The sequence below is a fragment of the Salvia splendens genome, chromosome 16 (assembly GCF_004379255.2).
Source record: "Salvia splendens isolate huo1 chromosome 16, SspV2, whole genome shotgun sequence".
Lineage (NCBI taxonomy): Eukaryota > Viridiplantae > Streptophyta > Magnoliopsida > Lamiales > Lamiaceae > Salvia > Salvia splendens.
This window is the reverse complement of record NC_056047.1, coordinates 20,653,933-20,681,612: the sequence shown is the minus strand read 5'-3', so window position 1 is coordinate 20,681,612 and position 27,680 is coordinate 20,653,933. Positions and strand designations below refer to the sequence as shown.

The 27,680-nt window shown below is 35.9% G+C and overlaps 3 protein-coding genes and 1 pseudogene across 3 annotated transcripts; 2 read left to right on the top strand and 2 right to left on the bottom strand.

The window, feature by feature from the left end:
• Positions 1 to 657: 657 nt before the first annotated feature.
• On the top strand, positions 658 to 2,083 carry LOC121770329 (vacuolar protein sorting-associated protein 62-like). The gene is made up of 2 exons (XM_042167078.1): positions 658 to 1,135; positions 1,481 to 2,083. Exons 1-2 carry the CDS (start codon positions 668 to 670, stop codon positions 2,081 to 2,083), a joined length of 1,071 nt encoding a protein of 356 aa, XP_042023012.1. The 5' UTR covers positions 658 to 667.
• Positions 2,084 to 7,950: 5,867 nt separating this feature from the next.
• Positions 7,951 to 15,368, bottom strand: LOC121770328 (annotated as a pseudogene).
• A 1,654-nt stretch (positions 15,369 to 17,022) lies between these two features.
• LOC121771025 (E3 ubiquitin-protein ligase RKP-like) lies at positions 17,023 to 25,162 on the top strand. Its single transcript, XM_042167827.1, has 11 exons — positions 17,023 to 17,336; positions 17,689 to 19,296; positions 19,661 to 20,491; positions 20,735 to 20,895; positions 22,557 to 22,695; positions 22,951 to 23,034; positions 23,375 to 23,656; positions 23,747 to 23,878; positions 23,965 to 24,164; positions 24,315 to 24,510; positions 24,603 to 25,162. The coding sequence occupies exons 2-11, from the start codon at positions 17,794 to 17,796 to the stop codon at positions 24,933 to 24,935; spliced, it is 3,861 nt and encodes a 1,286-aa protein (XP_042023761.1). The 5' UTR covers positions 17,023 to 17,336; positions 17,689 to 17,793; the 3' UTR covers positions 24,936 to 25,162.
• A 69-nt stretch (positions 25,163 to 25,231) lies between these two features.
• Positions 25,232 to 27,089, bottom strand: LOC121771026. Its single transcript, XM_042167828.1, has 2 exons — positions 26,706 to 27,089; positions 25,232 to 25,589 (listed from the first exon to the last, which is right to left on the bottom strand). The coding sequence occupies exons 1-2, from the start codon at positions 26,919 to 26,921 to the stop codon at positions 25,362 to 25,364; spliced, it is 444 nt and encodes a 147-aa protein (XP_042023762.1). The 5' UTR covers positions 26,922 to 27,089; the 3' UTR covers positions 25,232 to 25,361.
• Between the last annotated feature and the right edge of the window lie 591 nt (positions 27,090 to 27,680).

Here is a 27,680-nt window from a genome sequence, read left to right as displayed (position 1 = left end):
TAATATCATAAATGCTCCATCTGTCTAATAAGATCTTATTCTTCATGTAAAATTGATAACTCACCATTTTTATCAGATGGATCAGCTATTTTTTTTTGTTTATATCATGTCCAATCTGATACAATTATTAAGAATCTGTTTATTTTTTCCAGTAAATAAGTGCGTTGACTAAAATACTAAATTATGCTAAGTTCATAATCACATCTTCAGATTTTAATGTAGATGTTTGAGTAGAGGAGACTTATTAAAATTTTGGGACCAATTCCATAAAAATAATGGAGTCCGTAATAGGTTTTATGATCCGGAATCAAATAAACCGAATTTAACAAGCATAACTTATCTTAAGTGCATAGACATGTTAAATTAGCACAAAATAATTAATTAAGATGGGCTAGCTTTAAGATTAGGATATGCTATCTCACTATTTTGAGCTATTAAATAATCCACCCTTCTGAACTAATTCGTTCCGGGCCTCAGCGGGCCGAGATGGGCTTTGATGGCCTAACATTACCTTATTTTATCTACTAAACAACCAAATAACTCATACTATAACTCATATATATTGGCTTTTTCTAGGCTACCAAATATGCGCTTAGTGTCAATAATATAAATAATAGAGTTAATGAGGTTGTTAGTAAACATAACCTTTGACAATTTTTGAGGTAGGATGATCAAGGCAAACTATTCATCTCTTTGCAGCTCTTCATCTTCTACCAAGAAAGGTGCATTGTCGATGCTTCTTCTCACATATGTGTTGCTATTACTGTGGAGAGCAGCTTCCAATCCTTTCCCAATCAACACGCCGCTAACCCGAACCCAAATGGAAGACTTGTTCCGAGCCTACGCACCGTATCTTTATCTCCACCCCGATGAAGAATACCTTCCCTCTTCGGTTGATTGGTTTTTCAGCAACGGCGCCTTGCTGTATAAGAAAGGGGAGGAGTCAAGGCCGGTCCGGATCGAGCCAGGTGGCACAAACCTCCCTAAGGGAGGTGATCCTGCTGGCTTGTACTGGCTAGACCTCCCCGCGGACAAGGGAGGCCGGGATAGGGTTAGCCAGGGGCATATAGCTAGTGCAGAGGCGTACGTCCACTTTAAACCAGGCGTTGAGAATGGGATGTTCACAGATATTCAGGTGCATGGGCGGAACCGCTAAGGACCTAAGCAGTTACTGTTTAATTTTTTTTTCCTTTTAACTTAATTCCCAATTCGTCCATGATTAATTAACATAACTTTCATTTTTCGTACGTCCATGATTAATTGTCTCATTCTTTCTTTACTACTATTGGTAATGGACATAACATTCTACTAACTTTTTACACATAATTTTCACTACATTTTTTAAAGCCTGTGTTAGGTCAACTCATGTCAATTAGTTGTGAATGTAGTAAGTAAATATTTTAAAAAAATGTCTTAGTCCTTATCAAATTATAAAATTAATAGTACTTTGCTAATATTTCTATTTGTGTTGTCTATTCAGGTGTGGATGTTTTATCCTTTCAATGGCCACACAAGCGCAAAAATATGGTTTATTAAAAGAGTGTCACTGGGGAGAGCCGGGGAGCATGTGAGCGACTGGGAGCACGTGACCCTGAGAGTGAGAAACGTGGATGGGGTTCTTGACAAGGTGTATTTCTCTCAGCACGGCGGGGGGAAATGGGTTGATGCTTCTCTATTGCAATTTGAAAGCGGGAATAGGTTTGCATGGTATTCGTCAAGGAACGGGCACGCTGGGAACAACGAGACGGGGTTGTATCTGCAGGGGCCCGGGTACGGGTTTGGGATAAGGAATGATTGGGCAAGGAGCAACAAGGTGGTGGATACGGGGGCAAGGTTCGTGGTGGTGGCGTCCGAGGGGGAGGCGGAGGCCGTGGCAGAGCCGCCGTGGTTGAGTTATGAGAGCAAGTGGGGGCCCACCAAGAAGTATGGTACGATTGTGGAAGTGAGGAGGGTTAGGAAGTTTCTATTGGGAAAATTGAAGAAACTATTGGATAAATTGGTGAAGGTGATTGATGAAGTTTATGGGACAAATGGGCCCGCAGGACCCAAGGTCAAAAATAACTGGAATGGGAATGAAGCATAGAGTCATGTTGTACTTGCAGTATTCTGAGGAGCAGCTTTGCAAGAAGCATAAAGTCATATAACTTTTTTCTTAAACATATTATATTAGTATAAGATAATTAATTGTACTAACTAATTGTAAACTTGCTATTATTTATTTACAAATAGTTTTCGTTATATTTGTAAGATTGATTGACAAAATCCATTAGTTGGATTGTTAAGCCATAAGGACTTAAGGGTGGTGGCTTTATCTTGTGATTCATTGACTATATTTTAAAAACATATCTGCCGATTCTTGCTTAGGAGATGGAAATGGCCGATCGGGCCTGGAGGGAGTTTCTTCTTGCTCCTCCGCCGCCATTGGTTGTGAACGTGAATTAGGTATAGGAATGTGATTGCTGCTATTGCCGTTACGCAAATTTTCTTTTTTTGTTGCGATTTTGAATTAGAGAAGGTCCGGGATTTATATATATTTGGATAAACTTAAACTAAGACTAACCGAAATCCTTTTTATCTGGCATTAACTTGGAACCCTGTGCATCTAAAGCACGTTTTACTAAAATCAATATAGTTGTATGTAAACCCAGAGCAATAGCATGATGGACTAAAAAGTCTCCGGGCCCTATTGTTAAGAATAATGAATTAGTATTCTCATTAATAGCATTTAACCATACTCATGTACCAAGTTGTTGACCTCTTCCCACGTGAGATTTTATGCAGATTTATTTTGTGCGTTAGGTAAAGAGAATAAAGTAAGAGAGAAAAAATAAAGTAGAGACAAAAGAGATTTTCATTTTTAGTAATAGGTCATCTTAAATGCGACAAACTAAAAAGAAAAATGGATCATCTTTAATGGGAGGGAATTATTTAGTAATGTAAACATTTTATTACTACATTAATTAAGCTTCTTCTCTTTGAATTTTCTTCATATGCCGACTTAATACGTTGGAATTTCTAGTATGACTTTTTTTTTTGTTACTTAATATACTGGAATTTCTACTATGACTTTTTTGTGTTAGAAATAGGACAACCTCATTACTTCGTATGCCTTAATTAATTAAATCATGAAATGGGTCCTCTTTGTCCGAACCGACTGTAGTTCCTATTTTATTTAAATAGGAGAATAAATGGGAGACATTTAATTACAGCAGAATTCGCCCCCTCCCTCTCTATCTCTATACAGTCAGCGATGCAGATTTCTTCTCTCACAATCTGTGGGATTTTTGTCTCTTCTTTATTCAAGTTCTAGTATTGTGATAAAATCAACCCATCGTGATATCGGAATACAGTTTGAGAACTAGTCAGAAAATTCATGGTCCAGTATTGAAGATCTTCACGTGGAGTAGGCGCAAACAATCGACGATTCTTTGGATAATTAAATCGGTAACCCTAAACTATAGAATTCATGTTTTAGGATTTATATTCTTTGAGCGTGAATTATTTGCGTTCTAGCATGCAATTATGTGTTTAACATGTGAATAGGTTAATCTCATAATCTGTCTAATAGATCCTATGTCTGATTTATTTGTTTTTGTACAAATCTTCTGTTGTGCAAGAGGCTCCAAACCCTAACAAGGATCATTGGATGTGTCTTGCCTTAATTTATTACTACTAAATCATGTCACATTATAAATCACCAAACTCAACTTTCTCCATTCACGGATGTAGAAAGTTGAGTTCGGTGATATATAATGTGATATGAGAAAACTAGTAGCAATAAATCTAACTTAAATAGAAATAATTAGGTGGCATTTAATTTTTTTATATCGAAAATAATATCAAAAATTAGAAAAAAATTTATTTTCAGATTCCAAAAAATATGGCCGCTTTTTTACCGTTTTTCTGGAATGTTTTTGATTTTTTTTTATTTTTTTATTCCCAAAATTATCTATAAATACACACATTTATCATCAATTTTTCGCATCAAATCATCTCCCATTCATTTCTCATTCATATTTTTTCATACAACTTATCTACATCTTCATCTCTCACTCAAACCCTCTCAAATGGATTTCACCAATCTCATTGCGGAAGTGGAGCGCGGAGAACAAGAATACTATGAACAATATTGTGCCGCCTATGCAGCCTATGCCACCATGAATACCCCCGCCCCTCCTCCTCGACCAACTAGATCAACTCGCCGCTACATCCATCGTGACCGGGAGGGAGCCAACGAAAGGCTCGTTGCCGACTATTTTTCCGACCAGCCGCAGTTTCTGGAAGATTACTTTCGGCGCCGTTTTCGCATGTCAAAACGCTTGTTTATGCGTATTGTCAACATATTATCCGCCCATGTTGAATACTTTCAAACAAGTACAGACGCAACCGGTCGGTAAAGTCTCTCGGCGTTGCAGAAGTGTACATGTGCCATCCGACAACTTGCTACTGGGCAAACGGCTGACCTCTTCGACGAGTATTTGCATGTCAGTGAGTCAACTAGAATCCTTTGTCTTAAAATTTTTTGCGACGGCGTTCGTTCAGCTTTCGGTGAGGAATTCCTTCAGGCACCCACCACCGATGATTGCCAACGGTTGCTTCGTCTTCACGAAACAGTCCATGGTTTTCCCGGTATGCTTGGCAGCATTGACTGCATGCATTGGAGGTGGAAGAATTGCCCGACTGCTTGGAGTGGGCAACACTTAAGCGGCCACAAAGGCGGCGGCCCAACACTTATCCTTGAAGCGGTCGCCGACTACCGCCTATGGATTTTGCATGCATATTTTGGTATTGCCGGATCCAACAACGACTTGAACGTGCTCTATTCTTCACCACTCTTCAATGATGTTTTGAATGGTGTAGCACCGGAGATCGACTTCACCGTCAACGGAAATGCATACCACATGGGTTACTATCTCGCCGTTGGTATCTACCCAAGGTGGTCGACTTTCGTGAAGACGCTCAGCAACCCGCAAGACCTGAGACGGGTTCTTTTTGCGTAGCGTCAAGAGTCCGCTCGGAAAAACGTCGAAAGGGCTTTTGGGGTCCTTCAAGCCCGATTCAACATTATGAAGGCCCGTCTCGGCTGTGGTACGTGAAAAATATCGCCGACATTATGTACACGTGTATTATGTTGCACAACATGATTATATCTGACGAAGGACCAATGGCGGCTAGCTTTTACGACGAGGATGAAGCCGGAATCTCAACCGCGAGGTCTCCCCCACGCTGAGGTGTGCATACGACGGTGGGAGAGAGGATCGAAACAAGGAACACAATGCGCGATATCTGAGCCCACATTGAGCTACAAGAAGACCAAATCAAACACATTTGGGCGAAATTCGGCCACGAGTAGTGGGTTTTTTTTATTTTATGAATTTAATTATGTAATTTTTAATTTTTAGGATTTTAATTATGTACTTTTAAATTTTTAGGATTTTAATTATGTAATTTTTAATTTTTTTGTAATTTGTAATAGTATTCCGGATATTTTTAATGCATTTTGATTTTTTGGAAATGTTTTTATTTAAATTGAATAATAGAATGGTGGGACCCTTGAGCTTGTTCTTGCGGAAGAGTACGGATGTGGGTGTTGTGCTCTTACCTAAGAGCAGGGAGTAAAAGTGGGCCCGGGCCCACATCCTTCCTCGTTGGCAAGAGCACGGATGGGGTTGCTCTAATGCTCCTCATGTTCAAAGGATAATTAGGTATCCAAACAAATGGTTAATAGCTATGATACTACTATACTTGTACAACAGTACAAGCCAATATTTTAGAAATGCAGTAGAAACCCAGAGTCTCAGACTCGCATCTCTTTCTTCGGCATCAACAGCTTTGACGCTACTCGCAAGAAATCTCATTTAAATTAATCTGTTTGTAGGTTTTTTTTCAATTTGTTTTCCTCTAATATTTGGATTCGGGGAAGGAGGTGCATGGTTGTATACTTGTATTGTTCTTCGAGGCCAACAGAATGAATTTATTCTATTAAGGTGAAAATATTGATGTTGGGACAAAAAAAAATAGACCATACACATTGCTAAATTTTCTAGAAAAAAATGCCACGGGTCTATTTACATATTAATTTATTTATTATTTTCAATTGATGAAAATTACTTATTAAATAAACTTTATAAAACAAATTGAGCCTTAAAGACTGGAATAAAGATTATTAAAATTATTTTCATATGTTTTTCATGTTTTTCATATGAAATTTACTATCTATAATAAATAAATTAATTAAATTATGAACGTCTTAAAATAGCAAATTGAAATACTTATTTTGTAAAAAGGGGGAGTAATAATTTTGGGGAGTTCTTCTATGGTAATCTTCCTTGCATGCATATTTATTTACTAGTGTGTGCACTTGTAGTCTAGTAGTTAGAGTAAGAGGTAGTTAGCGTAAGAGGCGACAATGAGTTGAAGACTTTACTGAGGTTAAACAATTACTCCCTCCCTCCACCCTACAATAAATATCACTTTTATTATGAGTCCGAGTTTTAAGAAATGTAAAGAAAAGTTGACTGGAAAAGTTGGAAAAGTTAGTGAAATGTGAGACTCACTTGTTTATATTGGTTTTACAATAAAATATGAATGAAATGAGTTAGTGGAATGCGAGATCTACTTACCATTTATAGTAAAAATGAAGTGTGACATTACTGTGGGACGGGCCGAAATGGAAAAGAGTGATAATTATTGTGGGACAGAGGGAGTATTTTTTACATATATAACATCCATTAAATTTTGGAATCATAGTAAAAAAAATCTCTATCGTCATAATGAAATATATGAAAAAATTATTATGTTGAAATTACAGATTTAATATTAGAAATATCTAGGATCTTAATCAAAATAAATTTTTGCATTAGCCTGAACTTGAAAGTTTGTAATAAAGTTAGTACTTCCTTTATTTTAATATAGCTGAATTGTATTCCTTTACAAACAGTTTCTAGAGAGTTTAGTCATTTTTAGGGAAAAAACTTTATACTCACCTATTTACTACTTTTTTGTCTTATATTCTACTTTAATTTTCAATATCAAGTTCTTAGTATATCAAAAGAAATATCTTTACTAATTTCAAATGAAGAGTAAATATGTTGAGTTTCAAAGCATATATATGCATATTGAGTCTAAAAGTCAGAATAAAATTATTACATAAACTATCCTATTTTCATACTACTAGAATAATACTAAATGGTGAGCTTCCTAGCCTATGCAAATTTATTGACCAACGAATTAAGTTGACACGAAAACTCACCAATACTAGACATCTTTCTTGTTCTAAAGGGCAAAAATGTCTTTTAACTAAGCAGACACATGCTAAAATATCCATCATTTACATAAATATATACCCAACTTCTTTAACAGTAATTAAGAACAAGTTTTCGATAAACATATAATATTTTATATATGTGTGTCTGGAATCAAGAACATCAAAGTTAAATATTTACTTCATATTATTGCCACAAACTCTTTCAAAAAGGGTTAGAAATTGACTATTGAGGATCTGATTTCACATCGACGAAGCCATATTGCATGTATAGAATCTATTCTGATGATAATTTCAAATTTTGAAGAGAAATAAATTACCATTATATGGCATTTGGTTGGTAACTTCAGAATGGGTTTTTAGTTTAAAAATAATGGGAATTTATTATCATAATTACATTTTAATCACTGCAACATTGTACAGAATACCTATAGTTAAGTATTGATGTTGTGAGGTCTAATAAAACATGCTTTTAGTCCATGTTTTATTGATTATCAAATTATGATCATAAATTTCTACAATAGTAACTTAAAAAAGAAAATAAAAGAGACAATATTCAAACACAAAGTTTCTATTCACAAATGACAAGCATACAAATAAGTTCACAATGAAATAAAACATAAAAGTCATACACAATCAAACACATAACATACACTACAACACAAATCAATACTCAAACAATATCTTCAAACTTTGTTCTTAATAGAAGAACTATAACCACTCTGATCATGGTACTTATCCCATAACATCACCCCACCATACTTAGTCGAACCCTTTATCGCTGGAAGAACCTGCAAAGTAAGATCGTTGGTCGGGATTAATCCGCTGCCAGCAGCAGAAGACGAAGCTGGCAAGCCAAGGAAGATCTGAGAAGCCTTAATTGAGGTCCATTGCTTCCACGCCGCTTCAAGATTCGTCATGCCAGAAGAATACTGGAATGGCGGATTGTTGTAAAATTGTACCCAAACATAGTCAAAAAGGCCCTTCTGAAGGGCCTCCCCAATCCAAGCATCGGGGAAAGGGCATTGAGGTGCCGCACTCAGGTGCACTTTCTTTCCCTTCTTGCTATAAGCAGAGAGGTATCTCGCCAGGTCATCCCAATGTTGATTGGTCCCCCCTCCCCCCAATGTCAAAGTCAACGCCATCTAAAACCGCGTCTCCTAGTGGTCGAGTGGATGAACTTCCACCTAGAAAGTTGTTCCACAAGTAGGTGGCTACGTGCCTGGCATCCTGAGCGGATGCCAGGTAGTAGCTACCAGCCACTCCGACTATCGAGAGAAGGACTTTGACCCCTTTATCTTGACACGATTTGATGTCGGAGCTGAGGCCGGTGCAACCGCCGGCAGTGGGATCGCAGTGGCCGGCAAGATTGATTACCGGGGTTTGACCATTGCCAAATGTTGCAAGAAATGCTAAATTGGCAAATTTGTAATTTCCGGAGGCACAAGTTTGTGCGAACGTGCCCTCATTCCTATTTTAGCCCCAATAGATGGCTATTTCCCCGGCACGAGAAAGTGAGAAAAATGGGTACGTGGAAATAGCAAGAGTAATGCTAGTGAAATTCGTGATTGATAAGCCATGATTTTGATATTGATCGAACTTCTTGTTTGTTTGGTTTTTTTAATTCATGGTTATGAAGCCTTATATCGAAGGTGATATTTCTAAACTTGGACAATTTATAAGTCAAGATTGAAATGGTTTGGCGTTACGGCAACTCTTAATTAGTGTTTAACCTTGACCCAAATTCAGTTTTGTAATATAATTTGGAATCACCTTAATTTCTATTTTGCTTGATCAAGAAATGTGATTTGTCTCATATATTAGATATATAATGAACTAATTAAGTAGGATAGAGCATTCAACTAAATGACCAAAAAATATTATTAATTGAAACGTGACGGTCCCTATTTCATTTTGGATCACTAATTTGTACACAATGATAATGATGCATATACTCATATGTAAAACATGATGAAGGCCAATATTGTTTTCACCTCTACTACTCTATATATAGTGGCAGAGCCACGAATACCAATTTTTTTATTCTTGTGAAAATTTTAATTTATATAAATCGAAGTGAAAAATCACCTATTATGAAATTGAATTCTATGAAATATGAAAACTTAGTTTGAAATTTAGAAAGGGGTTGATTAGTTTAGAAAATAAGAACAATTAATGATATTGGGCCTTGTAAGAATGGATTGGGCTAATATGGACTCGAGCCCATTGAGCTTGAATTTATAAAAACTAGTGACTTGTCTCTTGTATTGTTTGTGAATTAGTATTAAACATAAATCAGATTTCAATTTCAAATTATAGGGCTTCTAAACTTCCCATAATATTAATTATAACAATATAATTCATGTATATATATATATATATGATCAAATACTAACTAATTTACAGTAATAACTAATAACTAATTTCAATTTTGTATGTTAAAAATATCAACACAAAGACATAAATTTATCAATCTTCTTGTGTTGATAAATTTATGTCTTTGTGTTGATATTTAAATTTAAATATTGCATTGATATAATTATGTCTTTGTGTTGATAATTTTAATACACTGAATTGAATGTTATTAGTTATTACTGTAAATTAGTTAACACTCTAACACAACCCTATATATATATATATATATATATATATATATATATATATATATAGGGATGTATTCATTTCCTTTTCCTATATTTCCTCATTTTTCCTTCTTAATATCAGCCATTAGATTAGAGAAATGGACAGTCAAGATCAACATTGGGTAATTAATCCCGTGTTGCATTATTTGTCCTATTTTGTGCATTATGAGGGTACAATAGTAATCTAATAATGGCTGGAAACCGCTACGAATAATGCACCACATGGTCACGAGTAATGCATATAATTGACTATATAATGCACAATATGTGAACTGCAATGCATACGAATAAGATGTACCATGTTATGATGTTTGGACACACGTTTCTTGTTTCCCCTAAGGGTTTAATAAGCTTAGGGGCTAGGGTATAGTACGTAGACACGTATGTAATCTTCACAAGGTAACGAGTAATGGATATAATTGACTATATAATGCACAATTTGTGAACTGCAATGCATACGAACAAGATGTGCTGTGTTATGATGTTTGACACACGTTTCTTGTTTCCCCTAAGGGTTTAATAAGCTTAGGGGCTAGGGTATAGTACGTACGCATTAATAACAAATTATAAAACGATACGAATAATTCACTAAATTGTCACGAGTAATGGATGTTATTAACTATATAATGCACAATATGTGAACTGCAATGCATACGAATAAGATGTACCATGTTATGATGTTTGACACACGTTTCTTGTTTCCCCTAAGGGTTTAATAAGCTTAGGGGCTAGGGTATAGTACGTAGACATTACTAAATGCACGTATGTAATCTTCAATCCGTTGATTAACCCATATACACAATACCTCTAATAATGCATAATATACTGAGATAATGACAATTAACAGCTAATAATGCACTACCTAAACCAAATAATGCACATACGTATATTCCAATAACAACAATTTGTTAGTAATGTCTACGTACTATACCCTAGCCCCTAAGCTTATTAAACCCTTAGGGGAAACAAGAAACGTGTGTCAAACATCATAACATGGTACATCTTATTCGTATGCATTGCAGTTCACATATTGTGCATTATATAGTTAATAACATCCATTACTCGTGACAATTTGGTGAATTATTCGTATCGTTTTATAATTTGTTATTAATGCGTACGTACTATACCCTAGCCCCTAAGCTTATTAAACCCTTAGGGGAAACAAGAAACGTGTGTCAAACATCATAACACAGCACATCTTGTTCGTATGCATTGCAGTTCACAAATTGTGCATTATATAGTCAATTATATGCATTACTCGTGACCATGTGGTGCATTATTCGCAGATACCAAAATGTGACAGTTACTTTTCCGTCAAATGTCAATAATAACCCTGTAATGCATACAACCACCTTTTATAATGCAACACGGAACCAGTTTTATAGAATCAATCTGATCCGTTGATGCCTTAGATCTAACGCGTAATATTAAGAAGGAAAAAGGATCTAAGATGTGAAAAGGAGAATAACGCTCCCCTATATATATACACATATATATATATATGGATGTGTTCATTTCCTTATTGTTTCTTTTGTTCTATTATTCTTTTTAATCTCAGCCCCACGATTTTGTCATCCGACGGTTAGATTGATGCCACGTGTCATTTAATAATGTAGATTTTTAATTGAATAATGCACACCGACTAATAATGCACCATTATAGTGTAATAATGCAGATTTTCAGTTGAATAATGCACACCGACTAATAATGCACCATTATAGTGTAATAATGCAGATCATCACAGCCATCCAATTCAAGGATCCAAGAGCTGTGATTAAAAAGAAGCTTGGACCGAAAAGCTACAAAAGACCTTAAAACACCTATATATATATCTGGACCCAACTCACATTTAAGAATGGCCATTGAATGAGCTTCACTTTCAGTGGTATTTGGCAGCCTAAATGGAATAAACCTATTTCACTTTTTCCACCACTGTCACACTGTGCTTTATGACTCACATGTTGTTCATTCCACCATCTATCTCTATATCAACCTTTTTCTTGTAAAAAAAATGAAACCCCACCCTCAAAGACACCCCACATCCTGACCCGACAATATTGTGAGGGGTGTTCAAATAAGGATACGCAGTGATCCTTATAATTTTTTTTAAAAATGAAACCCCAATCTAAGGTCCAATTAGATTTAGGTCTCAAATTATTAAATACGAAGATTTTTAAAAAAATTTTATATTATAACGAGCTAATCAGTCATAACTTATTTTTTCTCATATATATTGTTGACATTTCCATGTTATTTCCAGTCTAATCTTGATTAAATTCTAATAATTTTTTTAATCATACCTAAGATACTAAAAAGTACAGCCGACCCGACAGTATTGTTAAGGGGTGTTCTATAAAGATACACAATGATCCTCTAAAAGTTTCAATTAGATTTAGGTCTCAAATTATTAAATATGAAGATTTTTTGAAAATTTTTATACTATAACGAGCTAATCAGTCATAACTCATTTTTTCTCATATATATTCTTGCCCTTTCCAATTTGCATGTTTTTCCCAGTTTAATCTTTATTAAATTCTAATAATTTTTATAATCATAAGTAAGATACTGAAAAGTACAGGTATATACATGAAACCTAACAAATATTACAATAAATTAATTTACCTAATATATACACCCAATCAGCATGAACTCGACCCTTACACCTAATTGTAGTGAGATCACTAAGATGTATGATATGAAATTAGTTTTATTCCCAATTGAATTAATTAAACGATTGATGCACTATAAAATAGCATAGTCAAACACTTTGCTCTTAGCTCGTGAGATGTAATAAAAGACATGCGTGGTAGAAAAAGTAGGTTGACCTTTCCATTTTGGCCTCTTCTATTATCTAAGGAAGCATTTTCTGGAAAATTTATTTAAAGTATGATAGTGATTGATGCTTAATTTTGATGAAAAGCTGTGATGCATTCGAGAAACAATCACGAGTGTTGAACTTGTAGTTGTTGTTTTTCATTATTTTGTTGATATAATTCTTTTCATCACATGAAAGTCAATTACCTTTCCAACTCAATTGGATTTTTAAATCACTACTGATTGTGGCTCTATATTCATTTTCTTTATGTTATACTTAGTTAGTATTAGCTAGTATTGAGGATGAAATATTTATTAATTGCTATACGATGTAACTCCAAGTATAATCATACTTTATCTGTCTCATACTACACGTACTTTTCTTTCTTGGTAATAAATTAAGAATTGAGTAAATAGTGTAACTAAATTAGTGTTTTGTGTAATAAGAAATAATTAATTAATTCTTATCTTAATTAAATATCATAATTTTTACTTGAAATATAAATGGTGAAAATAGTTTGAGACTTGCTGAAAAAGAAAAGAACAAGTACCATGTAGTAGTACAGTTCAAACAACCCTCATGGCTGATTTCATAAATCTCGTAAAGGTGAAAGGGTAATTGTATCTAATTAGTTACTCCCTCCGTTACACCATAAACGAGGCACTTTATTTTGCACTCGTTTTGAAAAAATAAAATAAAATAGTTAAAATGAAGAGAATGTAAAGTAGGAGAGAGAATATTATATGTAAGACTATTCTCTATATTATTCTTTCACTTACTTTACATGTTCTCTACTTTAACTATTTTATATCAATTTTTAAAACGAGTGCATAAAAGAAATGTCTCGTTTATGGTGGGATGGAGGGAGTACTAAATAAGTAGTATTAACGTACTTAATTTGTATTCCCAGTTTTTATTTGATGTAATGTTCAACGAGGGGAGTAACAAAGATTGTTTACATATGGACTCTATCGGCAAGGCTTTCCAACTCCAGAAATATACATTGATAATCCGAAAACTCCTGATTGACAAAAGTTCCAATATTTTTATGGTTACTTGCATGCCACTGAATTGACAGTGAGAGAATCCTTGAGACATTTCTACAAGGCTAGCCGAGTGCATTAAACCTAAAATCTTCTAGAATATTTTAGGGCGTCGTACCCAAGGCTGTCAACAACTGCTCTATATGCACGAGACATGACACGACTTCACTAGAATTCTTTATAACATAAACAACATGAACTAGACATAGAAATATAGCGTGGAACTAGTAGAAAGACTATATCATCGGCCATACAGGCTCTCATCTAACCATCGTGCCAGAAGTAGTCTCCGACAACATAGGAATGCGCTTCTTGGTACCCCTAGATCCAACAATGAGTAAATGACATAAACGTCCTTAACCACATCAAGACCTTGAACGACATGTTGCATGGAAGGGCACCGGTGTTATGCTTCACGGAGAACGACCATCACCATGAAATGGGTCACAATTTGGATGAAGACATTTATCCTAGAGGTTTGACGTTTGTCAAGTCCAGTTTGTCTCTAAAGTTAGCCCGAAAGAGCTCGTTTTACGCATAAACAAAAGTGGGGCGTAAAAATATGGAACGAGAATTCAACATTCTCAAAACACAATTTAAGATCATCAAAGTTATGGGGCATTGTTCACCATGTATGCGTTCATTATATTTTGCACAACATGATTATCAAGGACGAAAAAAAAATGAAACACCTTATTGGATAGACGAATACATAATCAATGCCTCAAAACTTCTCGATCGCAAGCGATCCCTAGATTAAAGGCCGCCAGATACATTTCGAGAATACCAAAATCGCCTTAAGTCAGTGAGCAAATTGCAATGCTCTTGTCCAACTCTAAAATGATTTAGTTAAAGAAATTTGATGCTATTTGACCTCATGATTAACATTTATTTTTATCACTTACGTAAAAAATCAATTGGGTAATTTGTTATTTTAATATTGCGAATTTTTATTTCAATTATTTAAAATTATTAATTTGAACAAAATTTGCATCAATTATTCATATATGAATTTAATTATGATATAGCCAAGTGTAAATTAAGAAAGAATTTTAAAACTAAGAATTAATATCCATAAATAATGGAAGAGATGTGATGGAATGGTAATTGGAATACTTTAATAAGAGCATCCACAATGGTTTTCGCCCAGCCATAGTTCAGCCATAGCTCAGCCACAAACTCCTCCAACCATATCATCAGCACTAAAAATCCTCCGGCCATATCATCAGGACAAACAAATAGTCCATCAGTAGCCTAGCAATAGCCTAGCCACATCACTCAAAATTATATAAAACAAATAATTGACAATCACACAAAATACGAAATTAAATTTACGACACAGATACGGGAAAATCCAATAATTTTATTTAAATTAAAAAAAGTACATTTAAAAAAATTACATAATTAAAAAAAAAACTAACGTCGTGCATTCTTCCGCGCCCACAACTCTTCAATTAAATCTTAGCCCTATATTATCAAAGTAACCGATTGGGTTCATTTGGCGGATGTTAGATCAATACTTAGTCCTATATAAAAGCAATAAAATAAAACAAGACTGACTTGTTATAATGTTGATCATCGGACATACCCAATTCATTCCCCATTTATGCTCCAACACTTTCCATCAGACACATGTTGATGAGGGTCTAAGTCTAACTGTATATATGAAGAAAATTGTATTTCCTCTAGTTCTGTTGTTTATGATATATGTAGTGTGTGAACTTGTTATTGGAGTATCTTGAAGGGAACTTGTTATCTAATGAAACCTGTTTGTTTGAAGGCTACACCTAAACACATGTGATTAACTACATTTGGAAGCTTGTTGGGCAATTTATATTACCTGGATAAATTCCTCTTTTTGTGCTATGTATTTTTGTCCATAGAATATTAGTTTGTTTTCACTTTTGCACTAATATAATTATAGTGAAAGAGGAGTCATCAATTGCTAACTCACCCTCTAGTTGCTAACTACAACTAATTTAAGACCATAGGATTTTAAAATCTAGTGGTCTAAAATTTGTCACGTATAATTTTTATTTTTATTAATTAAATCGAAAAAGATAAAAAAAACTACCAAATTAGGGTTTTGGATGAAAATGTCAATATAGTATTTTGAAAATATCAACATAATGCTTTGAGAATGTCAACACATTGCTTTAAGAATGACATTCTACATGTATTATATTGAAATATTTTATATATTATGTCGACATTTGTTGTTGTACGAAAAAATTAAAAATTTTCATTTTTTTTTTCAAATTTTGACATCGGAACATATGCAAGTGAGATTTCGTTAGAATCCTTATGAAATTATCTTTAATTTGATATATGTAGTGTGAAAAAAATAATTTAAATCGAGAAAGTTATATGCGTTTTAAAGTTATATGATATTTTAAAAAGTTAGTTACAACTAATTTGTTGTAAATTGACATTAATACCCTTATTGACGTTTTTTGTTGATTGTATTAACATTTCGGGGCTGATGATCTAGACCCTTGATTTGAATATCTAAGAGCTATTATTTAATTATAGTTAGCAATTAGGTATTGAGTTAGCAATATAACACTCTCTTATAATGAAATATATATTTTTCACACGCATCAAAAATAAATTACATGAAAAATTTGTCATATATCCTTATTTATCTTCTTTGTTAAAAATTGTTAATTTCATAAAACATTTAATAGTGTATAACACGTAACTGGACCATTAAATAAACAAAAATAAAGACATTTTTGTTTGATATTGTTAAATACTACTCCCTCCGTCCCAACTAAGTTGAGTCGTATTCCCCTTTGAGATACTACAATTAAGTTGAGTCATTTTTTTAACAAAAAAACAAGCATTCAATTACTCTTACTTTATTCCATCATCTAATTTATTCTCTCTTTATCTTTCCTACTTTATTCCTTTGTCCTACTTTTCAACACAATTTCTTAATCTTTGTGCCTAAAAATGTTGTCTCAACTTAATTGGGACGAAGAGAGTATCAATTTTTACAATATTTCTATATTAATACCGAAATTCTGTAAAAAAAAAAGACACATTAAGTACTCCATTAATAACACAGCACTTAAATTTTATCAACAAAAATATAATAGAAGATCTATCAAAATCTTAAAGTCAAATGTATTTATTGAAGCAGAACCTTCACATAACGCGACTTTCAAATTTATGGATAGAATTGCATGGAACAGTACGAAATTGGCACCGGAGAGGAATATGAGTCCGACCCCGTGAAAATCGTTGATTTTTGTTCTCATTTCATTTTATGATTGCACTTTCTCCCAAGTTCTTGCGAACAGGAAAATTAAACACAAACTCAAAATAATTATTAAAAAAATTATCAAAATCAAAATTGAAATTCAACCCTTCATCTCTATTTCTCTCAATTTAGCTCTGTTTCTCTCTCTGTCCTTTTCCTTCATTTCCAGTAATGGCAGAACCCTAGTATTCAGCCGCCGCCGCCGCCGCCGCCGTTTCTGTTCCAGCGAAGAAGATTCGTGCTAGCACTTCTCAATTATATCCTAGCTCTGTTTCTGTTATGTGTAAAATTCGCTGACGCAACGCCTGTAAGTGCTTCCGAGCTCAATTTTGATTAATATAGCATGATCGTGATTGAATTGTATGATTATTCGTTTAATAAGAGTTTGTTGCTGGATTTTGGGGATTCGGTGCTTAATTTTTCCGATAGTGTAGAGGAAATTTTTGATTGGATTAAGAGCTTGGTGTTGTGCGAGTTATTGAATTTTATACTGTAACAACGGTTAGGCAGCTTAGTGGTGGATTTATGTGGTTTATTCTGATAGATCACATGAGTTTATTTCTGTTTTCCTTTTATAGTGTTGAGAGTCGATTGTTAAAGAGCTCTAGCTAGTATTTGTTGAAGGGCAGTAATAGATTGCTGTGGATTCTGTTTTCCAGGTTGCTGTAGTCAAGTTTGTTGAGGAAATATTCTGTGGTTCTGATCTCTTGTAGAAGTGGGAGATTGAGCCTGGCTACAGATTTTATAGCGTGCTATAATTAGCAATGGCCGATGACGGCCTACGTCTTGGTGGGATTCCTTCAGGACTAGCTGTTGTATTGAACTGTGAGGATAAGAAGGAGGGTTCAGGGAAATCTCATCTAGTTTCATACTGTGAGGGCTTTGGAGACCAATCTGTGGAGCGGACACTTGAACATATTTTTGGTCTCCCTTACCGGACGGTTAATCAGTTGAATTTCCCAGTTGATACTAGTGCAGTTCGTTCAATAATAAAGAACGAGTTTTATGAGCACCATCCTGAATTAAGAAGTGTTGTTTCTAGAAATGATGATGGGGTATCTACAAATTATGAAGATTCACAACTCCAGATTGTTGAGCTTGATAAGTGTAGCATCTGTGGTGACATTCGGATAGTAAAAAAGCCTTCGCTTGTGGAGAGTCATGCTTTATTTAGTAGCGCAAGGGCCAATGCATGTGTTTGGAAAGGAAAATGGATGTATGAAGTTACTCTTGAAACTTCTGGTGTACAGCAGATTGGTTGGGCTACTGTTGTTTGCCCCTTCACTGATCATAAGGGTGTGGGGGATGCAGATGATTCCTATGCATATGATGGAAAAAGGGTCAGGAAATGGAATAAGGAAGCTGAGACTTATGGTCAATCATGGGTTGTTGGTGATGTGATTGGATGCTGTATAGATCTGGATACTGATGAGATTTCATTTTACAGGAACGGCATCTCACTTGGGGTAGCATTTTGTGGAATTCGAAAGATGGTGCCTGGATTGGGTTACCACCCTGCCATTTCTCTATCTCAAGGTGAACGCTGTGAGTTAAATTTTGGGGGAGTTCCTTTCAAGTATCCAGTCAAAGATTTTCTTCCAATTCAAGCTCCTCCATCTTTAGAAGCACTTGCAAGTAATCTTTTGGGCTGCTTTTCACGGCTGTTGCAATTACAGTGTGCGGAGAAGGCAGAAAACAAAACTGTTGCAAAGCTGGGCAGACTAAAGCGGTTTGCTCCATTTGAAGAATTGTGGCGGCCTGTCTCTGAGGGTATTTGCGAAGAGCTACTCTCTGTTTTAAATTATGAAAGTGGCAGTGGAGAGTATATTGGACGTGGCCCTTTCTTTTCGTTTTTGATGGAAGTCTTTAGGGTACATCCACCGCATGACTATTCAACTCTGGATAGAGTACTTGATTCAATTCTTGGATTCGATGTGTCAAAAGTTCTATTTGAGCATGTATTTGAGGCACTTTCATCAGGATGTAAAACAGCACCCTTGGTTCTTACGGAATGCCCTTATTCTGGGTCATACAGTTATCTTGCTATGGCATGCCACTTACTGAGGAGAGAAGATCTAATGACTCTCTGGTGGATGTCTTCAGATTTTGAGTTCTTATTTGAGGGGTTACTTTCAAGGAAAGGCCCAAACAAACAGGATCTTCAATATCTCATACCTTCTGTCTGGTGGCCTGGCTCATGTGAGGATTTGTCTAATGAGAATAGCATGGCGCTGACGACTACGGCTTTATCTGAAGCAGCAAATATGGTATGCTTTTTTGCATATTTGGAATTCCTTTATTTGCTTTGATACTGTAGTTGTTTTAGATTTTTGGAGTGGGAGCCTTTTGTCATCTGTGACTACCACTTTTATATATGTGAAAAAGTTCTGCAGGAAAGAGGGGGCCTTTATACCTATCCTCCAGGAGACCATGAATTATGTGATGTAATTTCATCATTAATCCCTTTCCAAACTCTCTATGGCTCTCAATTTTACGAGATTTACTGTTCTAAGCTGAACTTACAATGATGGTTGTGAAGTGTTTCTTCTTGATTTAACTTACATAAGATGGATCTATCATAATTTTTCTGATTACTATTTTATTATTTTGACGTGGCTAATGATACTTCAGATTGAGGAGAAGCAAAGGGATCTCTGTCGTTTGGTTATGCAATTCATACCACCTGTAGCACCCCTGCAGTTGCCTGGCTCAGTGTTCAGGACATTCTTACAGAATATTTTACTGAAAAACAGGGGTGCAGAGCAAAACATGCCACCTGCCGGAGTTTCAAACAATTCAGTCCTTGTTTCTTTGTTTACTATCATCCTCCATTTTCTGTCTGAAGGTTTTGCTGAAAGGGACATCTATGGCTGGATTAAGGGATCTGGGGCTGATTCTGGAGCTCATGTGGGTTTCCTTCACAGGGGTGGCCAGCAAACTTTTCCTGCTGGCCTGTTTTTGAAGAACGACCCTCATCGGGTTGATATACCAAGGCTTGGAGGATCTTATGATCATTTGTCCAAGTGTAATTCTGTAAATTGTGATGAGGAAGAGGAAACTATTCGGTGGGAAGAAGGGTGCATGGATGATGGTGAAACTAGAGTAACACATTTGAGTGGACAGAAGCCATGTTGTTGTTCTAGTTATGATGCTGAATTATCAAACTTTTCTAAATATCCTGTAAGATATTTGGCAAAAGGTTCTCGCGGAAGTGGCTGCTCTATTCCAGACAGATCTGCTCATGTTACAGCTGAATGTAGTGCAAGCAATCTTAGTGATGAGATGGCTGACAAACCCAGCACCAGTGATCACTCTGATCCCGAGCTTGCTTTTCGACCAATGCAACACTTGAGGATATTACCAAGCACGAGCGCAATGTCTTCAGCTTCATTGAAAGAGGAGGAGCTTTTAGATGCTATGCTTTTGCTGTATCACATGGGTCTTGCACCACATTTTAAGCAGGTTAGCAATGTTTCTCCCCTACTATATGTCATTACAATGTTTTTGATCAACTTCCTTAGTGAAGGTAACAAACCTAATTGATTAAATCTCTGCTTGTGGTTGTGGTTTTAAATGTCTACTATCTGTCATTTTTCCCACCCTAAGGAATTAAAGCTGCTAGGAGTTTAGATTGCATAAATATATAGTCTGTTACACCTTCCAAAAAGACTAACATGACATTTCTCTCAATTTATTGTATATCAGGTATCATCTTTCATGTCTCGTCAAGCACAATCCATTTCACTTTTGGAGGAGTCAGATAGACAACTTAGAGATAGCATTTATGGGGATCAAGTGAAGCGCTTGAAGGAAGCTCGTAATGTTTATCGAGAAGAGGTTATGGATTGTGTCAGACATTGTGCCTGGTACTATTTCGTTCATGACTGTTAATAAATATCAGTGTTATTAAAAAGCGGAGATGGCGGCGCCGTGGCGGATGGCGGTGGCAGTTTCTAGGCTCAACGCCACCGCCACCATGTGATATGGCAGTTTACTCCCTTTTTTGAATGGCGGCCGCCATTCGCGAAGCGCCTTGGCAGGATATGGCTTTCATGGCGGTCGAGATGCCTTTTTGCCTTGTAAAACGACCCCACTTACCCCACTACCCGGCCCACGTGACATGTAACCTAGCCCATTGGCCATTATAAATGGTCTATTTATAGGGTTTATGGGAGTTTCTGGCTTCAAAACCATAACCGCTGCTGTCAATCCAAGTTATCGTCTCTCCAGTCTCCACACGCACAAGGCTCAAGATTCTAGATTTTCATTCACGATTCAAGATAACTGAAAATTTTTATGTACTACTACTTGGACCATCCACAATAGCATCAGACTAGCATAGTCTAGCCAAAAACTCTTCCTGCCACATCATCATGCCCTTCCTACAGCCTAGCCACTGTCCTAGCCAAGTAACAGCCTAGCAATAAGCTAACAATAGCCTAGCCAATGCCCTAGCCCAACAAATAAATTGACAAATACGATTTAATTCATTTTAATTATTGGAGTTTATCAAATATTAAAAAAATGAAGTGGAATGAGTTGTAAATATAGAGTATAAATAAAAAAATAAAAATAAATAAATAAATCGGGTAGCCTATTGCTCGCCGCAAAATAGGCGGCCAGCGATCGGCTAGCCGGTTAGTCCATGCCCAACCTCTCGTCCGCTCCGCGCTCGTCCTTATCGTTAGCCGATTGCAATAGTGGACTAGACGCCCGCCCTAGCCGCTAGCCTGTGGCTAGGGCGGGCACTAATCCACTATTGTGGATGCTCAGTTTGTATTAATTCCACTATTTAATTCTCTCTCTTTTCTTATAACTGTTCTACTCGATGCATGGATTAATTCCACTGTATAATTCTCTCTCTTTTCCTATAACTATTCTAGTCGATGAAAGCGTCTCCATAATTATTGTCTTCCACCATTTAATTTTCTAATTTTCCTATAACTATTCTGATTTTTTTGCATCTTATGTTATGTATTATATTTTATTTATTTGTTAATTTATCGACCGCCATTTACGCCATAATACCGCCATGCCGACCGCCATATCCCTATGGCGGTTTTTTGACAGACCGCCATAAGCCGCCATACGCTATTAATAACACTGATAAATATAATATCATATTAGTCTTTTTGCTTTGTTTTTCTTTGCTTGTATGCCTCTTTTCTAATGTTGTTCATGCTCTTAAAGTCGTGAGTAGCTAAGGATTTTGTTACCTTTTCAGAATAATTCAGTGGCTGAAGGCCAAGCTCCAGTTTAATTTTCCTTACATCATCAATAATATGTTACTCTTCTGGATGCAAGTAGTATGCTATGTAATCTCGATGCTCTATTATTACCTGTGTAGTATCTTATTCCATATGTTAAACTTGTCCGCATGTAATTGTTTCAACATTTCCATTAATGAGTCAGTGAGGCACTTGTTGGGATATGGAATATTTCTTAGTAGTTGTATTTCTTTTTATATGCCCTGGTGTACTCAGTTTTCAAGTCGTACTCAACATGAAAATCTGATCTTATTTAACAGGTATCGCCTTTCTCTCTTCTCTCGTTGGAAACAGAGGGGAATGTACGCAACATGCATGTGGATTGTGCAATTGCTTCTTGTTCTTAGCAAAGTGGACCCTATCTTCATCTACATTCCTGAATTTTATCTTGAAACCCTGGTACTGCTCCCATCTTTCTACATGTGTAATGGAACATCTATTCTTTTTCATTTACCCGACCAGTCTAAAAGCTTCTATTATGAGTAGATGTTATCATATATCCATATTAGGAGCTTTGACAAACTTTCTTAAAATAAGTATTGAAAGACAGATTTTTTGGATATGTTTTACCTCTAGATGTGGTTCATATAACATTGTTTCCCACAAAAACTCATTTGTTTTGTTTTATTAATGTTATTTTGTTGTCCCTTGCAGGTTGATTGCTTTCATGTGCTGCGGAAGAGCGATCCTCCTTTCGTCCCAGCTACAATTTTTATCAAGCAAGGGCTTGCATCTTTTGTATGGCATCAACTCCTATACACTTTTTTGTTTGATTATTTATGTTGTTTTGGTATTCAGTTTGACCTCATAAACTGGAATTCAAATTTATATCAATCACTGCAGTAACTGATGATATGATATCATATTTTTTTCCTTGGACTTATGTCCATAATTTTTGTAATTTATTCATTACTACTTTCTTTCCTTTTCTTATTTTGAAGAGTTGTTGAAGGGTTGGGCAGATGTTTTTGTGAACCTAATACCTTAAATAGTTTTTCCACTTCTATAGAATATGGGTGTATTATGGTTGGTTAATCATGGCTATTTTGTGGAGAATAATGAAGTTCGTTTTTATTAGGTCACTTTTGTTGTTACTCACTTCAATGATCCTAGAATATCTAGTGCGGAGCTAAGGGATCTTCTTCTCCAGTCTATATCAGTGTTGGTGCAGGAGAGAGAGTTTTTGGCTGCTTTTGAATGCAATGAAGCTGCTAGACAGAGGATGCCAAAAGCTTTGTTGTCCGCATTTGATAATAGATCCTGGATTCCAGTAACCAATATACTTCTTAGATTGTGCAAGGGTTCTGGTTTTGGAATTTCAAATCGTGGAGAGTCATCATCCTCATCTTTACTATTTCAGGTGACTAGTATTTCTTGTTGTCTTGCTACCAAATTCAATGCTGCCTGTTGCTTAACCTTTTGTATTTAATGGTATTTTTTCTTTTTAAAGCAATTGCTGCGGGACGCTTGCATCAGTGAAGACGAATTATTCTCAGCTTTTCTCAATCGTTTGTTTAATACTTTAAGCTGGGCCATGACTGAATTCTCTGTCTCGATACGGGAAATGCAAGAAAATTATAAGGTATGTTATGTTTTTGTAAGGAAACATCATACACATCTTTCTTTTTTATTTGTGTTTATTGAAATTAATTTTTGCATTATATTCAGCTGATGGAGATCCAGCAAAGGAAATGCAGCGTAATATTTGACCTTTCCTGCAACCTTGCAAGGGTATTGGAATTTTGCACTCGAGAAATTCCTCAAGCTTTTGTGTCTGGAATGGATACAAATTTGAGAAGGCTGTCTGAATTGATCGTCTTCATTCTGACCCACTTGATCGGAGCAATCGATCCAGAAGTTCTTGACCAGTAAGTAGGGGTTGATTCAATATCTTCTCTTTATTCTTGCTAGCCCGAGTGATATTTTATGATGAAAAGTATAAGAATTAGGCAGGTTTCAGAAATTGATACCATGAATAACATATTGTTCAATCGATCCTGTCGTGTTATGTTCTGCAGATCACTCAGACGACCGGGGCAGTCCTCTGAGAAGCTTAATAGTGGCATGATTCTAGCACCACTAGCTGGCATCATTCTAAATTTGTTGGATGTAAGTAGAGAGACTGACAACAATGATATAGTCGCAATCTTTGCTAGCATGGACTGCACAGATACCATCCTCTACGGATTCCAGTACCTCCTCGAGTACAAATGGGTTTGTTATCTGTACTCTCTGCTTGTTCATTTCTCAGTGTGACGGTAGTACTTATTGATTTCTGACGGTGCTTCTTTCTACAAATATACTAGTTTGGCTCGATCAAGGGGGACAATTACAACGAACAACTGACAAAGCTAGAAAAATTCTCGAGCCTCTTAATCTGTCAGACTGAGCTGCAAGCCCTCGAGAAGAGCGTGCGGGGAGCAGAGCAAGAAACCGATGACTGCACAATCTGCTGCATATGCTACACGAATCAAGCAGATGCTCGATTTTCGCCTTGCTCCCATGTTTCTTGTTATAGCTGCATATCCAGGCACCTTCTCAACTGCCAGAGATGCTTCTTCTGCAACGCAGCTGTCGTGGAAGTCACCAAGCAAGACGGCAACGATGATGACCTTAAAGATAAGTCTGGAGTAAATTGAATTGGATGAGGAAGAAACAGGAAAGGGGAGAAAATTTCATTATATTTATTAGGTTTTGTATTTTATTAGGTGCTACTATATATTATATTATAGTGTACATATTATGGGTTTGCAAATGTGCAATAAAACGTTCATGGGATTTGAAATTTTTTGTAGCCGGAATGGGGCTGGAGCCCCTCTATTTTGTAAATTTTTGAGATGGAAATAAGTAAATCTTTCTAAGTTTAGTCTCTCTTTACTTTTTTTTATCCATTAAGAGATTTAATTTTATGGAATGTTCTCTTCAGCAAAAAAAAAATTGAATCTAGCAAACCTATGCTACAAAAATGATGGAAGCAACAACATAACTTTTGAACAAAAGGTCACTAGTAATTTTGCGTGAGATACCAGATCTGTGCATTTCTATGCGAACGAAGAAAGGAGCTATCAATCGCGTTTCTCATGTTGTCGACTTACAGAGCTCTCCGAGCTAGAATCTAACCCGAAGCACTTGAAAAGCGCTTGTTTCGCCAGCCCAAAGTAGCTGCAAGGGTGATTTGGATGCCGGAAAATGCTCAGAAACATGGTGGTATCTTTTTCAGATGACTCATCCTCCTCTTCTCCGCCCGACCCTCGACTACTTTCTGTGCTGCCTCCAGCTCTCTCGTCTTCCACCTGCCACGACAACGAGTTAGATACAAACCTAAAACATTGAGATTTGATCTTTATTAATGTTACAAATTGATATCCTATGGCAATACTATGAAATGCTAAATTGTAACATCAACTTAATTGGTAAGATGTCTGAGTCACTCACCGGGAAGTAAAAAGAGAAACATTATAAATCCTCTTAAAATAGTTTTGTAAAAATAAAATGTAGGGGCACTATTTACTACCCCGTCCCACAAGAATATACACTCTTTCCTTTTTTAGTCCGTCCCACAAGAATATGCACTTTTCAAATTTGGAAACTATTTTTTCTCTCTAATGAGGTGGAACCTATTCTCTTCTAACAATACTTTAATTACTTTTTCTTTCTACTTCTCTCTTACTTTACTAATTGTGCATTAAAACTCGTGTCCAATCAAAAGTGCATTAAAACTCGTGTCCAACCAAAAGTGCATATTCTTATGGAACAGAGGGAGTACTACTATATTTTCCATCCAATATTTGATTAAAAACCATCCCTTTTCACCTTCTCATGGCATCCACAATGGGATGGATGTCCCGGCAGACATCCCGACGGACTTCCCAAAAACACATTCTGCCACGTCATAAGGACATCCCACTACATAATGACGGACATCCCGATGGACATCCAAAAAAACAATAAAAAATCAGGACGTCCGTCGTGTCAACGCAATGACGGACGTCCTGAAAAGCCGTGGAACTCCGGTGTCCGCAGCGGACGTCCGTACCCGTATGCATGCTGCCTAATAGCGGACGTCCGCCGGGACATCCGCCGTTGTGGATGCTCTCATGTCAAAGATTCAACTAGCAAAGAAAAGAGAGTAAAAAATAAAATGTAGGGACACTATTTCCCCTCAAATCAAAACGTTCTACATTCTAAGAAATAGTCATATCATAAATAAATCAATTGAAAATTCACTTTTAATCTTTAATTGGTTCAGTTAACATCAATTCGAACCCAATGCAAAGCCCAATCATCCGAAGAAGTTCAAATTCCAATTGCGAAAATCAATTGGCAATCAGACTCTAGATCGAATTGTGTAATTAATAAAGAAGAACTAAAATAACGATAAATTAGCAGGAAGATTTAAACCAACCAACCGTAATTATTCCATCGGGAGAGGCAGAGTTGTTTGTTGCAGCAGATATCGGCGATGCGGCGGCGACGGCGGCAGAGCTAGTAGTAGCCTCGTAAGTAAAGGCGGCGAAACCGAAAAAGAGGAGAAGAAGGAGAAGAATCGTAATTAGAAGTTGGATCCAAATCAGCCATGGGATTTGATAACTCTCAATCATCAAATCCTCCCAAAAATCCACCATTTTTTTCTGCTTATAATCTTCAGCTTCTATGTTCGATCAATCGAGAGAGGAAGGGAAATGAATTGATCAGAAAGAAACAGTTGGTCTGTTGAAGAAGAAGGCGAGTACCAAAAAAAAGGGCCGTTAATTTCAATACAAAATGAAAATTGCTTTTCCGCCACTATTTGTATTTTTACCTACTCTATCTAGAACACTAATCCAAGTTATTTTGAAATGGATTTATAATAAATTTTGCAATAAAAATTGATATATAGTACTCCATCATTTCTCAAAGAACATGAAAAATGATTTCGGCACGAGTTTTAATAAATAAAGGAAAAAGTAAAAGAGAGAGAGAGGGCAATGAAAATAATGTTATTGGGGAGTGAGGTCTACATTATTGTAATGGTATAAGTTGTTAATGATAACAATATAAGTTGTAAATAAAATATTATATAGGGTTAATACGTTGTTTGACTTTTTCAAAATTAGAAGGTTCATATTTTCAGGGACTGACGAAAAAAAATAGTTCATACTCTTTAGGTACCGAGGGAAGGGAGTAGTAATTTTTTTTTTTAAGATGGTAGAGACGTTTTTAATTGTTTACAAAAATACTCAAATGAATAACTTAAAGTTAAATCCCCTACCGACTTGGGGCTTTAATGTATTAATTTATCGATTTCATATTGATGAATGGATATATCATTTCCCTTCTTTTTTTTTTTAGATCAAATTGATCAAAACCAATGAATGAAACTATTTTGGGATTGAGTTAGTACA